This window comes from Lissotriton helveticus, chromosome 1_2 (genome assembly GCF_964261635.1).
Source record: "Lissotriton helveticus chromosome 1_2, aLisHel1.1, whole genome shotgun sequence".
Classification (NCBI taxonomy): domain Eukaryota; kingdom Metazoa; phylum Chordata; class Amphibia; order Caudata; family Salamandridae; genus Lissotriton; species Lissotriton helveticus.
In genome coordinates, this window is record NC_136058.1 from 415,774,679 (window position 1) to 415,791,222 (window position 16,544).

The window sequence follows — 16,544 nt, forward strand, 5'->3', positions numbered from 1 at the left end:
AAACAAGCATGAGAACAGGCAGGAAAAAGTTGCCAGCCGTGCAAGTACAAAAAAAGTAGAAGACATTTTTTATGTTAAAATCTTTTTTATCAGGTTTTTCAGTTGTATATAATGTTGTCTTCGTTTGTATAAACTTAACAAAAATGCTTAACACTTTTTATTTTAACTTGTCAACAAAATTCACAGCAGCCACAACGCTGTACAACATAGCCAAAAGTTCTGGCTAAACACATAAGGTCCCAAAGGCGAGACCCATTGGCTATGACAACGCTTGTTTTAGTGGGTTATGAAATATAGCTGGAATAGCTAATTGGCAGGCCGTAGTAGGGTTGTTTAAACTAGCTGGTTGGGTAGAGCGTTGTGGGGATTTAGTATTTGCTACATGGGTGGTTGTATCTGTCACTAATATGTCCTCGCACTCGCTAATGCGGGTGTCTATCCTATCCAGTACACAATTACTCCCTGCATGTTTCTGTATCTTCCTAGCCTTTTTCCCTTTACTATCCCTCCCGCCCCTCCCCCACTGCCCTCCATAGTTTTCCCTTTCCCCATGCTACCGCTATAGTGCAAGTTAAGTCTAAAGCAACCTGTCTACACAATCAGCAATGAACAGGCCTCTTGGCCCCGTGGACAATGAGAACCCTCAGGCCACCCTTATACCGGCCCCACAAACCCCTCAGGAGAGAGAGCGTAATTATTTAGAATCAAAGAGAGTAGTTTGGGCAATGCTGGGAGATAACCGCGTTAACAGTACCTTGACTTGTCCACAACAGTTCTTGAATGTCCAGCGAATCTGAGTAGGCAAGATGCCTAATGCCAGTGGAAAGGGGGTAGCCCTGCCCTGCCTCTTCCTGGCAATGAGTGCAAGGACGGGACAACCCTTGGCCCAGGCTTCGCCCGCGCGCGTCCCGTGCTGCAGGGGGAGAGGCAGCGGTATAAGCGCGGTGACATCAAGGGATGCTGGGGCAGGCAGTCCTCACACTGAGGATGAGCGCCTGGATAGGCTGATGGCACTAGCGGCGTTTCCGACGTGGGCCCTGGGACTCCTGTGCCACCAGGGTGTTGCACAGAGCTTGTGGTGTCCCTTGCTGGTGATAAGATAGCTTGCTCCCCTAGTGCCTGGCCAGTGTTATTGTATTGTTTGCATCAGATTCACCTAGTGCCTGGCCTGTGTTATTACATTGTTTGCGTCGGATTCTCCTAATGCCTTGCCTGTGTTATTGCATTGTTTGCGTTCCGTTTTCCTAGTGCCTGGCCAGTGTTATTGTATTGTTTGCATCAGATTCACCTAGTGCCTGGCCTGTGTTATTACATTGTTTGCGTCGGATTCTCCTAATGCCTGGCCTGTGATATTGCATTGTTTGCGTTCCGTTTTCCTAGTGCCTGGCCTGTGTTATTATATTGTTTGCAGCAGATTCTCCTTGTGCCTGGCCTGTGTTATTGCATTGTTTGCGTCAGAATCTCCTTGTGCCTGGCCTGTGATATTGCATTGTTTGAGTCCCGTTTTCCTAGTACCTGGCCTGTGTTATTGCACTGATTCTGTCATATTCTTCCAATGCCTGGCTTGTGTTATTGCATTGTTTGCATCACGTTTTTCTAGTACCTGGTCTGTGTTATTGCACTGTATGTGCGGCTTTTGGTATGTTATTATTCCAATAGTTGCAGCTTTTCTACCAAACATGGTACCTTTTATCCCAATCAAGTGCATCTGACTGCAAGGACACTTCCTGCAGTAACGTTCGTTCGTTAATCTTTATTTCGGCAATTTTGCCATAAAAGATTCAGCATAAAATCAATACAGTAAAAAAAATAGAATACAGACATCATTACTCCATCGATTACAAGATAGCACACAAATAGCGGCAGTTAGTTCTCGAAGCAAGCCCCACTGTACCAAAATCATAATATTAAACGATATAATGATTCAGAACTAGTTCATATTTAAAACAATCTGTGCTGTTACAGAAAATAAATATATAAAAACCATTAATGCTGACACTAAAAATCAGGCATAACGTAACATAATACATTAAAATTATTATCTCATTAGTGCGTAGTCTGAATCAAGGTAGAGGTGCCTTAGAAATTAAAAAGGATCTCTTGTGCCACACTGCTTTGAGAAATGTGGCCACTGCAAAGACAGTTGCGCTTGAGAGGTCAGTCTTGAGTATTCTAAAGGCCTCTGAGCAGTTAGCAAACCCTAGATTTTTGCAAAGTGGAATTACCCAAAACCTTCTAGCAGCAATGTAGGCAGGACAAAAGAAAACTAGATGCAATTCGTCCTCTAACATACAGTTGCAGCCAGGGCAGTTTTCCAAGGAGTGCTGTTTCCATTTGCTGGTAAAGGCTCTTAACGGCAGGGTGCCATAGCGCCATTGCAGGTATAATTTCCTGGCAAGATTCGGGAAAATGTCATCTAGAACAGTCTCAAACTTATAGCAATCTTTAACCCCAAAGAAAATGTCAGTTATGGAATCTGGGCGTCTACCCTGTATGTGGGATGCAAGATTGCATGCATGGAAGGTTGCCACCAGATGTTTGCGGGATAGTGCTGGGCACGCCACTTCAGGGTCACTCCAAAGGGTCGGAAGACCCAGCCGGGTAAACTCAGTTTTTAGATATTTAAACCACGAGATGTTCCCTATAGTCGGAAGAGCGAGAATTTCCCGCATTTCCTGCCTATAGTTGGCTAACTCAGGAGTGGTCCATAATCTTCGCCAAAAGGTTAAAGGCTTTACACCCAGCACTTCATCCAGTGGTTTCAGGCCCAGATCCAATCGGAGGGGCAGGAGGGGAGTGCTAGCCGGTAACTTTAGGAGTTGTCTGAGAAACTTATTTTCAACAATAACTAGATCTTTTTTACAGACATGACCCCAAAGTTCGCTACCATAAAGGATCGCACCTCTGGCCTGGAGTCTATAAATCTCCAGCGGGGGACCTATCGGTCTAGCAGATGATTTGTTAGAATTGACTAACCTGATTATTCCCCCTGCTATTTGTGCTAGTTTGAGCTGGGACTTAGCTTGATGATCACCCCATTCCAGTTTATCATTCATGGTCACACCCAGATACTCAAACATATACACCCTCTCTAACCTGTTCAGGCCTATAAAAGGGTTAGGGCGAGTTTTTTTAGGGGGGTTAAAAATCATATACTTGGTTTTGAGGGCATTAATTTCGAGACCATGCTCTCCACAAAATGCCTCAAAACCCTCCAAGATGCGCTGTATCCCCATTGGGGATTTCGACAGCAGCAGGGTGTCATCCGCAAACATAATTGCGGGCACCCTGCTGCCGCCTAGCCTTGGAGTGTCTGTATTGGGGATCTTGTTGAGATAATCGATTACGCCGTTGACAAAGAGGCAGAACAGGGTGGGTGCTAAGACACATTCCTGCCTTACCCCTCTGCCAACGGGAAATCTTTTTGAGAGGCTGCCCATCCTCCCGCACCTGACCTGTGCATAGTTGTGTGTGTGCAGACGAATAATAATATCTAAAAGATCGGAGGGGATACCCAAGTTTGAGAGTACCGTCCATAGTTTACTCCGCGGAACCAAATCAAAGGCTGCGCGGAGATCAACAAAGACGGTATGTAGCGTGCCACCCGCCACCCGCACGTCTTCCAGAAGAGGAGGGCCAAACGGAAAATTTGGTCCGTGGTTGAAACCTTACTCCGAAACCCAGCCTGAAACGTACTTAGAATTGATTTTTTGTGAAACGTCAATAAGGCTGAACGGCCTATAATTGGCAGGGAGCAGAGGAGAGCCCTTCTTAAATATGGGGACAATCTCTGGCCCCAGCCAAGTACTAGGGACCGGCATTCCCCCAAGGATTGCATTAAACACTTCTAGTAGGTAAGGGGCCCAGACCCTGGGTTGGTGCTTAAATAAATCTCCCGGGATTTTATCTAACCCGGGAGCTTTGCCCAATGGCAAGTTAGATATTACCTAAGGACCTCCCCCAGTGAAAATTACATAGGTTCGGCACCCGCCAAATTGCTAGAGTGCAATGGAGGCCCACCTGAAAGTGGGAAAAAGTTAATCGAAGGCCCATCAGCGGGTTTAGCCAGGCCTGGGGTGACCTCTTCATAGAGGCTGCGGAAGTGATCCTCCCACACCTCAGCCGCTATATTGGCCTCCATGGCTGGCATAGGCTCGGCCGACCCTGTTCTCACTATCTGCCAGAATTTGCGAGCATCTCTAGACTTGAGAGAGACCAGCATGTTTTCCCAGTTGGACTGGTCCCATTCCACCTTTGCATGATGGATTTTTTGCTTCATTTCCGCCCGTCTGATCTTAATTAGCCCTGTATCCCTTGGGTGCTTCAATGCAGCGAGGAGGACGACCTTTGCCCTCCTACAAGCTGAATTAAACCAGGTGGCTCTTTGCACCCTACTTGGCCCTTTCCGGACAGGTGGATTTAGGAGTTCCACCAGAGTGTCCACCAACTCCATGTGGAGGATGCCCAACCCGTACAACAATTCTGCTGGAGAAGATTGAGAGATAAGGACCTCAGCACGTTCGAATATTGGGAGGATCTGTACATAGAGCTCAGAAATATGGGCGGGATCTTCCAGGAACTTGTCCCACCTCACTCTGCGTCTATCATTAGTTAAGATTAGTTTGGAGTCCAGAGGTGCCTCTGCCAGCTGTACACCCCTAGGACCACCGGGCGAGGTTAAAGAAAGGACCAGTGCGTTGTGGTCACTGTCATTTCTTTGCACTACCATAAAGTCAAGAACCTTGTTCCATTCAGATGTCTGAACAAGGATGTAATCCAGATGGGACTCCTGCCCTGGTTTAATAAAGGTGGGTTTCGAAGGAATGTCACCCTTGATTCTGCCATTGCAGGCCCTCAGGGAATTACTGAGGGTAAGTGCCAAGATTTGGGTTGCCAAGGGTGACCATGGCTTTACTGGAGGTCCTTCCACTTGCGGGATTCCCCACTCGTCATCTTCCTCCAGAAGTGCTCCCTCCACAGTTAGAGTTAGCGGCTCATATTGACAATTAAAATCACCCCCCAAAAGAATCCTGGCACCCAGAGGTAGTGTGGGCAGAAATAAGGAGAGCTCGTCAAAGGTAGGTGATGGCTTCGTCATTCCCATCGGTCTGGAATACACATTTATCAACGCGAGTTGAGTATTGTTTAACCATTCCAGTAACACGCACTGTACATCTAAAGAGTTAGTTTTAAAGACCCTAACCTTACAGCCCAAATGGGTTGCCACCCATTTGCAAAGACCCCCTGAAGGCCGTCCCTTTCCCTCCCATTTAGCTGGTATAGAAAAGGCAGCATAGCCGGATCTCCATTTCTCCTCCCTTGCCCATGTCTCCTGAAACAGGCATACATCGTGTGTATCAATAAAAGACCCCCACTCAGGGGAGTCTAATTTTCCCTGTAGTCCTGCCACATTCCAGGAGAGAATGGACAAGCAAGGTATATGCTCATTAGAAGTAATACCCGGGGGATCAGGTGTGGGAACTGTAGTAGTATCCACCAGCTCAGTAGTTGGTTCAGTAGGTTGATGATTAGCATGAACAGCAGCCTTGGCGAGGAGAGAGGCCAAAGGTAACAAGAATTTTGTTCTTATTGCATTGTTTGCGTCAGAATCTCCTAGTGCCTGGCCTGTGTTATTATATTGTTTGCATCAGATTCTACTAGTGCCTGGCCTGTGCTATTGCATTGTTTGCATCAGATTCTCCTTGTGCCTGGCCTGTGTTATTACATTGTTTGCCTCGGATTCTCCTAATGCCTGGCCTGTGATATTGCATTGTTTGAGTCCCGTTTTCCTAGTACCTGGCCTGTGTTATTGCACTGATTGTGTCATATTATTCCAATGCCTGGCCTGTGTTATTGCATTGTTTGCATCACGTTTTTCTAGTACCTGGTCTGTGTTATTGCACTGTATGCGTGGCTTTTGGTATGTTATTATTCCAATAGTTGCAGCTTTTCTAACAAACATGGTACCTTTTATCCCAATCAAGTGCATCTGACTGCAAGGACACTTCCTGCAGTAACAATCTACTTCCTATTTATGTGGCAACAGACAGCACAACATGTCTGCCAGAGATGTTGTAAGGTCAGAAACAGTACATAGGTAAGTAGGTATGATGGAAAACAAACTATTGGGTAACATTTTAAACGAAGAAGCTGCTGTGATAGACGGCAAAAAATTCATGTCAAAACATCAGCATTAGGACAATAGTACATGGAACAATAATGGTAGATATATTTACACTTCTGTGCAGTGCGTGTCACTTAATGTTCTTTTCTTCCACTCTCATGAGATGGTTTTACAAGGCAAATCTGAGCTCACTGAGTGTGGAGCTTCCACGAATCTCAGAGATGGGCTGTTCCAAAGACGGTAACAGAGAAGGTTGAAAGATCTGAGTCTTGATCCTGGCAGATGGACTGGTGATCCCTGAGGGGGTGTGGGTGGTCTGTGTGTTGCCACGGCTGTCCAGGGAGTGTAAGAAAATGTCAGCAATTTGTGGAGGGCCGTCTTTTGCGTGAGAACCTCCCAGCTTCGTGCAGTACAGACTTGAGGGTTTGTGTCTGCGCAGGATGAGTTACATTCTGATAGTAAAATGGAGGACCTTGTCCAAAGGGGATCGATGTTACCAAGGTTTAACATCTTCAGTTACGACAGATAGAGAAAGTCAATGTACCTCGGGGTGCTTCAAAAGCTTTCTGCCCTCTGCTGGTGCAGGCTGGCTGTTTATTCTCTAGTTGGCATTTGCCAGGGGATGTTCAGATACAGTGGGTTAATTAAACCTTGCAGCAGCACTTGTAGCGTGGACTCTTGGAGTCTTGTAGTATGTGTTAGATGCGGAAGAACTGTCTTAATGTTCTACGGAGCTCAGAAAATCCAGACTCTCCTTCATCTCAGAGCTCGAGCTATGTTGCTTGACCAGTTGAACTCCAATAAAGAAGAGGACCCGGACCAGTTTTACCTCTACTGACCTTTGAACTAATCATTGAGGAAAGAAGCCCTTGCCTGGAAGGAAGATCCGCACAAGGCGCAGCTGACAAAAGTCCTGCCTAGAAAGGAAGATCTGCACAAGGCACCGCTGGCAGAAGTTCTGCCTGGCTGTGACCTCAAATCAATGAGAGACCCACAAACCACAAGATCCTTCAAGCCCTGCTAGCCACACTGGACACCATGTACACCAAATGCCTGATTTAGATTTCAGCTGATGGTTTATTCCATCACAAAGGTGACAGGTATCCTGCCCGCCCCATTAAAAATGCATTACATCCTGTGGCAATAATAATAAGGCAGACAGGATATGTGTCACGTTTTGATTAGGCCTTTGTGTAGTTTGCAGAGTTTTACTCCGCGCAACTCCAGAAAGCACCAGGAAAACTCTGCCGTACTCGCTTACTTCCGCTAGTGGCAGAGTTTGTTAAGCTGCGCTGCTCTCACTGATTTTTAGTGCCAGGAGTTTGTCCCGTACTGTAAAATCAGCACAAACAGCACTTCCCTTCGTGCCAGAGGGCGCTGCTGCCTCTGCCTCTCTAATTGACATTCTAATCGAGTGGCAGCTTCATCAACGAGAATGACAGAGTTCTACCCTCGAGTGGTCGCGACCTACCGTGACCTCCCGCATTGAGAACTATTACCAGCAGGAGGTCTAGCACGTTATATTTTCTCACAAGCGCTCTCCACTTTACCGTTGGCCACCAGGGTGTTGCACAGAGCTTGTTGTGTCCCTTGCTGGTGATAAGATAGCTTGCTCCCCTAGTGCCTGGCCTGTGTTATTGTATTTTTTGCATCAGATTCACCTAGTGCCTGGCCGGTGTTATTACATTGTTTGCGTCGGATTCTCCTAATGCCTGGCCTGTGATATTGCATTGTTTGCGTTCCGTGAAAAAAACTCTGTTCTGCATCACGAGCTACGCCGGCAGAGTGAAATTCTTCACCAACTCCTAGTTTTGAGGCAATAATCTGTTGGAAAAACTCTAAACTAGGCCCTAAGTCGGCAATAAGTGTTGTAGAAGAAGTGAGATCCATGGCCTTGTGACTATCAGGCCGTTATCTGACTTCTTATCAATCAATCAATCAATCATGACATTTGTATAGCGCGCTACTCACCCGGAAGGGTCTCAGGGTGCTGGGGGAGGGTACTTTACTGCACGAACAGCCAGGTCTTGAGTTGCTTCCTGAAGGAAAGATGGTCCTGGGTCAGCCGAAGGTGGATGGGGAGGGAGTTCCAAGTCTTGGCTGCCAGGTAGGAGAAGGATCTTCCTCCGGCGGTGGCTCTGTAGATGCGTGGTACGGCAGCGAGGGCGAGGCTGGTCGATCGTAGCTGGCGGGTGGGCGTGTAGAAGGTCAGGCGGTCGTTGAGGTACTTGGGGCCCAGGTCCTGGAGAGCCTTGTGTGCGTGGGTGAGGAGCCTGAACGTGATCCTCTTGCTGATGGGGAGCCAGTGCAGGTCTCTCAGGTGGCCGGAGATGTGGCTGTGTCTAGGGATGTCCAGGACGAGTCATGCGGAGGCGTTCTGGATGCGTTGGAGTCTTTTCTGCAGTTTGGCTGTGGTTCCGGCGTAGAGGGTGTTCCCGTAGTCCAGTCGGCTGGTGACGAGTGCCTGGGTGACGGTCTTCCTGGTCTCGGTGGGTTATGAGCCCCACAGAGTGAGTGCGCAGTCAGAGGGCAGTAGGGGGGTCTAGGACAAGAAATTAGTAAACTTGAATATGAGAAATATGGAAAGGTAGAAATGTGGAATCACCTGTGGATAACTGACAACTCCTCCCGCTCTGCCAAATGGCGATCCAGTCACAAAGTGGCATCCTGAACCCCAAACGGACAATATCATGCCAGATCCCATGTAATGGTGGAAAAGGGGGAAAAAAGAGTAATATGCACACATCTTATGCGGGGATATGTCAGGTAAATTATTGGTTGTGATGGATTCTCAAGAAGTACTAAATGACTGATATTGTTGATTATTAAATTTTATGAATCAACGTTTGTTTGCCTTATCTGTGCGTATAATGTAAAGGACAGGCCCCTCTCTCTGTTTTAAACAAAAGCCCCGGAAGGAGCTGTATCTTACAGAACTTTATTTACTTTAGGAAGAACTAAAAACTTGCTTTTTAAAGTTGTCTTCCAGGCCAGAACCAGGCTCTGTAAGCTGTGTTAGTTTCAGGGAGATGGACAGATGTTATGGCGATAGGAAACCCCCCTCAACTCACAATAATCTTCCAATCTCCCAGGTTAGAAGAAACCAGAAATGCTTGAACCAAGGGAGCTGCTGAAAGTGTCAGAGGTGACTTATGAACAGCGAGTTAAAGACAGGAGTTGGCATTTGAGATGTTCTTAAGTGGATAGGAAAGAAACAATAAGAAGTGTGTGACTGGAGTTACTTTTGTTGTATACTTCGTAATGATTACTGAAAATTTTGCAGCCCAGCCTGATCATCTCTTTTTCTAAAATCTATTGTTGTTTCAAAGAAATCTTGACCATATGCGTCTATCTTAAGCAAAACCTCAAGCACTTGGGTGCTCCGTGAGCGCCCTTACTTTGCTAAGGTACTCTGTGAACACTGGTGAATCACCTTCTTTTCAGACAGTAATAAGATATCACCTGATCAACAGAACTTTTAGTAAAATATCTGTGTGTGATGAAATATTCCTTGCTAAGTTTCAAAGGCGGTAAAGAAGAAGGGGAGATTTACTAAGATTTTGCTCCGTGTTTGTGTCACAAAAGTGGCACAAAACAGTGCAAAATCTTTTTTTCCTAATTCTCTTTCCAGCAAATAACGTAAAAGTAATATGAAGCATTGCATAGCACAGCTTCGCATTACCTTGCACCATGGGGACTTGCCAAGGGTGGTGCATGGGCGTTCCCGTGCAACCACCCATGGTTTCTCACGCTAAACCCAATTTACCAAATACAGTAGATTGGGTTTGGCATGAGAAAACTGCACCCTTCTAAACTAGGTGCAAGGAAGGAGAAATTCTTTAATTTCTCCTTCCTTTTATGACTTTGCATGCGTGCTGCACGGCGCAACATGCATACAAAGTGGGAAAAGCTTTCCCTCGTGTCTGGCATAGTAGTTAGTACAGCAAGGGTGTCCTTTCTGTACAAAACCTATGCTGGGCTCACACACACCCTAGAGCTCTTGTGCTAAGGTGTGTGCATGGAGCACGGCTGCTGTAATCAGTGCCGGCGCAAGGGAAAGGGAAGGAGAGAGTAATATCTTTGAAAATATGGTGCTCTCCTGCTCCCTCCCTGTCGCAGAATGCAGCCTCCAGCGGGGGGCTGCGCTGCATTGCGTGGAGATTTGGTAAATCTCCCCCAAAATGTATTTTACAACCAGTTAAATATTGTGAATTCTCATTCCATTATGTTTCAATTTAGTAATTTTAAATATCTTTACATCCAACAGAAAACAAACCTTGAATGTGTGAAATGACCATCAATAATGAAGCGAAGGCTGTAAATCTTCAATAATAGCAGAATTAATGAGCTTCAGTATTCAGGAAAACATCAGCGCAGTCGGCGACAGAGGAACCTGCACACAAACTGACAGATCCCGGATCAAGTATCAAGGGCAGTTCAGTGATTGTAAGAGTCTGAGCTGTGCACCTCCATGCCACAAGACGAAGAAATGACCTTAGGAAAATCAAGGCAACAACAATAACAAACCGCCTCCTGTATAAACAAGTGTCAAATACCAACTTTGTTCATGGTATCGGTATGATGTGATTACCGCAGTGCTCTGTTTTCTAAAATGATGACAAGCCATCATTCCCTGCTCTAGGTGAATTGTAAATTCTTTCTGGCCAAACCACAGTAACCAGATACAAGCACAACAGAGCGGAGCTGGACAACTGACGGGTAAAGGAAAGAGGAGTTCTTATATCTACAATACAACAGACTGTCCCGATTTGCACCGGCCAAAAGGAAGATACATCTTTACCCGCAATCGTGCATAGCCATAATCTAATCTAAAGGCACAATCGCCTACAAAGACACCTTCTACGTATTAGGAGTGTGGCAAATATTTGGTGGCTATTGCATTTTATTGTTAAAACAGAAATCAAACGTGCATAATACTGCGCACATATGAAGTGTGTAAGAAAAAAACAAGTGCTTTATCATCCAGGTTGGCCCATCAGGAAATACAGTCATGGGATGTAGACAAATATATACCCGACCCAGAGACACTAACCAAGAAAGAAGAATCATACATATGCAGCAAGAGCTTTAGTTTGACATCACTACTCAAGCTTCATCAGCACACGTACACGGGGGAAAAACCATTCAAGTGCAGTGAATGTGTAAAGAGCTTTAGTAAATTATCAGAACTACAAAGACATCAGCGAACACACACAGGGGGAATAAACCATTCAAGAGCACTTAATGTGCAAAGTGCTTTAGTCACTTAACAAGCCTTCAAAGACATCAGCGAATACACACAGGGGAAAAGCCATTTCAATGCAGTGAATGTGTGAAGAGATTTAGTCGATTATCAGCCCGACAAAGTCATCAGCGAACACACATGGGGGAAAAACCCTATCATTGTAGTGAATGTGACAGGAGTTATCGCTTCTCTTCAGCATTAAGGAATCATCAGCGAACACACACAGGGGAAAAACCATTCAAGTGCAATGAATGTGGGAAGAGCTTTAGACGATTATCAGACCTACAAAGTCATCAGCTAACACACACAGGGGAAAAACCATTCAACTGCAGTGAATGTGCAACGTGCTTTAGTCACTTATCAAGCCTTCAAAGACATAATAAAACACACACAGGGGAAAAGCCATTCAACTGCAGTGAATGTGGGAAGAGCTTTAGTCAATTATCAGAGCTACAAAGTCATCAGCGAACACACACAGGGGAAAAGCCATTCAAGTGCAGTGAATGTGGAAAGTGCTTTAGTCAGTTATCAAACCTTCAAAGCCATCAGCGAACACACTCGGGGGAAAAACCGTTCAAGTGCACTGAATGTTCAAAGTGCTTTAGTGAGTTATCAAGCCTTCGAAGACATCAGCGAACACACACAGGGGAAAAGCCAATCAAGTGCAGTGAATGTGGAAAGTGCTTTAGTCAGTTATCAAACCTTCAAAGTCATCAGCGAATGCACACAGGGGAAAAACCATTCAAGTGCACTGAATGTGCAAAGTGCTTTAGTGAGTTATCAACCCTCCGAAGACATCAGCGAACACACACAGGGGAAAAGCCATTTAAATGCAGTGAATGTGTGAAGAGCTTTAGTCGATTATCACACCTACAAAGTCATCAGCGAACACACACGGGGGAAAAACCATTCAAGTGCAGTGAATGTGTGAAGAGCTTTAGTCGATTATCAAACCTACAAAGTCATCAGCGAACACACACGGGAGAAAAACCCTATTATTGTAGTGAATGTGACAGTAGTTTTCGCGACTCTTCAGCATTAAGGTATCATCAGCGAACTCACACAGAAGAAAAACCATTCAAGTGCAATCAATGTGGGAAGAGCTTTAGTGAGTTATCACACCTTCAAAGTCATCAGCAAACACACACAGGGGAAAAACCATTCAAGTGCACTGAATGTGCAAAGTGCTTTAGTCAGTTATCAAGCCTTCAAAGACATCAGCAAACACACACAGGAGAAAAGCCATACGAGTGCAGTGAATGTGCAAAGTGCTTTAGTCAGTTATCACACCTTCAAAGTCATCAGCGAACACACACGGGGGAAAAACAATTCAAGTGCAATGAATGTGCAAAGTGCTTTAGTCATTTATCAAGCCTTCTAAGACATCAGCAAACACACACAGGGGAAAAGCCATTTAAGTGCAGTGAATGTGTGAAGAGCTTTAGTCAGTTATCACACCTTCAAAGTCATCAGCAAACACACACAGGGGAAAAACCATTCAAGTGCACTGAATGTGCAAAGTGCTTTAGTCAGTTATCAAACCTTCAAAGTCATCAGCGAACACACACAGGGGAAAAGCCATTTAAATGCAGTGAATGTGTGAAGAGCTTTAGTCGATTATCAAACCTACAAAGTCATCAGCGAACACACACAGGAGAAAAACCCTATCATTGCAGTGAATGTGACATTAGTTTTCACGACTCTTGAGCATTAAGGTATCATCAGGGAACTCAAACAGGAGAAAAACCATTCAAGTGCAATCAATGTGGGAAGAGCTTTAGTGAGTTATCAACCCTCCGAAGACATCAGCGAACACACACAGGGGAAAATCCATTTAAATGCAGTGAATGTACAAAGTGCTTTAGTCGATTATCAAAGGTACAAAGTCATTAGCGAACACACACAGGAGAAAAACCATTCAAGTGCACTGAATGTGCAAAGTGCTTTAGTGATTTATCAAGCCTTCAAAGACATCAGCGAACACACACAGGAGAAAAGCCATTCAAGTGCAGTGAATGTGCAAAGTGCTTTAGTCAATTATCACACCTTCAAAGTCATCAGCGAACACACACGGGGGAAAAACAATTCAAGTGTAATGAATGTGCAAAGTGCTTCAGTCATTTATCAAGCCTTCTAAGACATCAGCAAACACACACAGGGGAAACGCCATTTAAGTGCAGTGAATGTGTGAAGAGCTTTAGTCAGTTATTACACCTTCAAAGTCATCAGCGAACACACACAGGGGAAAAACCATTCAAGTGCAATGAATGTGAGAAGAGCTTTAGTCAAATATCAGAGCTACAACGCCATCAGCGAACACACAGGGAGAAAACATAGAAGGCACTGAAAGTGTGAAGGGCTTTTGTCAATTTTTGATCCCACACAGCCCTCAGGGAATACACTCCTTCATTTAACTCACATGAAAATAATCCTATAGATGCAGGGACTCTGGAATGAAGTTAAGAACAGACAAAAATAATATTGGCCCATCAATCAATCAATCAATCATGCCATTTGTATAGCGCACTACTCACCCGGGAGGGTCTCAAGGCGCTTGGGGGGAGGGGTATGCTACTGCTCGAAGAGCCAGGTCTTGAGTTGTTTCCTGAAGGCGAGATGGTCCTGGGTCAGCCGAAGGTGGATGGGGAGGGAGTTCCAAGTCTTGGCAGCCAGGTAAGAGAAGGATCTTCCTCCGGCGGTGGCTCTTCGGATGCGTGGTACGGCTGCGAGGGCGAGGCTGGTGGACCGTAGCTTGCGGGTGGGCGTGTAGAAGGTCAGGCGGTCGTTGAGGTACTTGGGGCCCAGGTCGTGGAGAGACTTGTGTGCGGACATAGACAAGAGCAGAACAGTGCAGGTATTGTGAGAGGAATGGATTAAGGAAAAAGATAAAATTCTAATTATGTGGGACATTGAAATAGCAAATGATAGAAAACCCGACAAGCAGTAAAGACGAAAAACAGATAACAGTATTTGCAGAATTATAAAAGTGTTTGTTTCCAGTGATTGTTCACTTCTGTACACATAGCAAAGTGACATGATGCACCAGGATACACAGTGGGAGACAAGCACAATGTGGATTAAAAGAAAATAAACATTGTTGATTTTTATTTTGTGAAGACGAGATCCAAAGAAAAACATTCAATCGCACCTGACCACACTACCTGTAAAAGCAACACTGAACAATACTGGGACTAACAGCAGTATTTTCAGCTAACTTGTCGGATTAGTGATAAAACCTATAAACCCAACACACCCAGAGTGGACATGTTGTCAGGGCTCTGGAGATGGGAAACGTCATTGGTAAAATGCATGTATTACTATTAACAAATGCCACTGCAGCATATGTAATGAACTAAAGCGAAGCACAGGTGTTCAAGAAATAACCTATTTTTAGATATAAAAGAGCATATACCTTGACTGTTATCGGTTGATGGATCAGCTCGTGCCTCAGGCCTTATAATTAAGTGTGACCCGTTGTTCCTCTCCGACTTGGCTCTCCCTATTCATTTTGTGACTTGCCAAACTCTACTTTTTACCAGAATGGAGCCATTGTAAGCAGTAGACTCTGTTTGAAGAATGAAGCAAAATAGCGAAATCCCACATCAAAAGCATATATGTGCCGGGACAATCCGTTGCACTCCCAGCAACTTGTCTTCCACACTAGATTGTCCCTTGTCCACAAATGTTCTAAATGATTCGTCATATGAATTCCAGAAGTGGCAGTGACATTCATGAGAGAAATGGAAGGAGGGGGAACGGCACGTTATTTGTACTCACCTAAAAATAGAAGAAGCAGCCAAATGCATGTCAATGTGTGACATCACCAGAGAAACGGGCTGAACCCCTGTGAATTTATATATTTATTTTTAATACCTATAGACCCATGTCATGCCAATAAACATTGCACAAGTAAGGAAAATAGTGAAGGAGCCCATTATCATATGCAAAGCACAGTGACGTCACATGTAGCGACATCACAAGAAGTGATGTCAGGCCCTTATAATCATTTTCACGTGAAAGGTTAATGGCCTGTTTTAAAAACAAAAAACAAGAAACATAAAATAATGTAAAAATACGTTTTTGGTTTCAGTTTTTATACATCATGTGTTTTTCCCATATTAGTTTGTAACTAAACTCGAAAATGACTGAAAGTGTAAATATTTTTAAACAGATATGTGGAACTTGGAATTTACATTTTTAAACAGTTTTCAGTGAATAAATAAAATGTGCATTAATTTGCGGTTGTTTCCTGATGTTATTCTTTATCCAGCCCCAAAGTATTTCACATTTACAATGTATTAAGCAATAGAATGGCTAATTTTGTCAAATTCTCTGTTCCTCTCTTGCGCCACTCACACAAACACTCGGAGGCCTGTGTCTGCAGTGCTGGGGCACAAAGTAACAATCATCAGTCGCAGGCTAAGGAGCTAGGTGGAACTGAGTCCTGTTTCTAGATAATAGTACGGGGACCCCTTCAAACTGTGGCTACCCCCGACTTGTGCCGTGCTGATAAAGCAATAGTGAATTTGAGTAATTTATGATGAATTGAAATGAGAGAAAGAGAAGAAGAGAGCGAGGTGCAGGATGTATTAAAGAAAATGAAAAAAGAGACACAAGACTTTACCCTTTTCTGTGTACAAGCACTTTACGTAAACAAGTTGTGCTGTGCGTTGTGAACAGGTTGTCACCCCCTTTGTATGTAAATGAGCTACTGTGACCAGACACCCCAGGCTCCCATCTCTTCTAGCGCGGATGATAATCTGAGCACTGTAAGGTAATCACAAACTAGGGCTAAAACTTGATTGGGATACCAACAGGCTAGTGGGCGCTCCTTGCGTCTGAGTTTCAGTAACCTGTTACCTCCCCTTGGGTCAGACATCACATGTTCAATCCCATGGTAGCTGAATTGGTGTCCATCTGGATCTTCACTATTTTGGACATAATGGGCAGCAATGGGATACCTTGTGTCTCCATTTTTCCAAGCTCTGATGTGTTCCATAATTCTATCTCTGAGCCTACGTATAGTGCTGCCCACATAGATCTGTCCACATGTACAAGCTATCACGTAAATTACAAAGGTGGTCTCACAGTTAATATAAGTGTCAATCTTGTAAGATTCAGATCCATTATAACTGAAACTCTGTACTTTCTTTCTGGCCCATCTGCAGCAATTAC

General features: G+C 44.7%; 1 protein-coding gene across 2 annotated transcripts in view; it reads left to right on the forward strand.

The window, feature by feature from the left end:
* Positions 1–15,608, forward strand: part of LOC144806995 (uncharacterized) — a 1,119,020-nt gene extending 1,103,412 nt beyond the window's left edge. For both annotated transcript variants that reach the window (XM_078673059.1, XM_078673055.1), the window contains exon 2: positions 10,392–15,608. In XM_078673059.1, the coding sequence (XP_078529185.1) occupies positions 11,508–13,076 (1,569 nt within the window). In that variant the 5' untranslated portion in view covers positions 10,392–11,507 and the 3' untranslated portion in view covers positions 13,077–15,608. The remainder of the gene's footprint in view (positions 1–10,391) is intronic.
* The last annotated feature ends 936 nt before the right edge of the window (positions 15,609–16,544 follow it).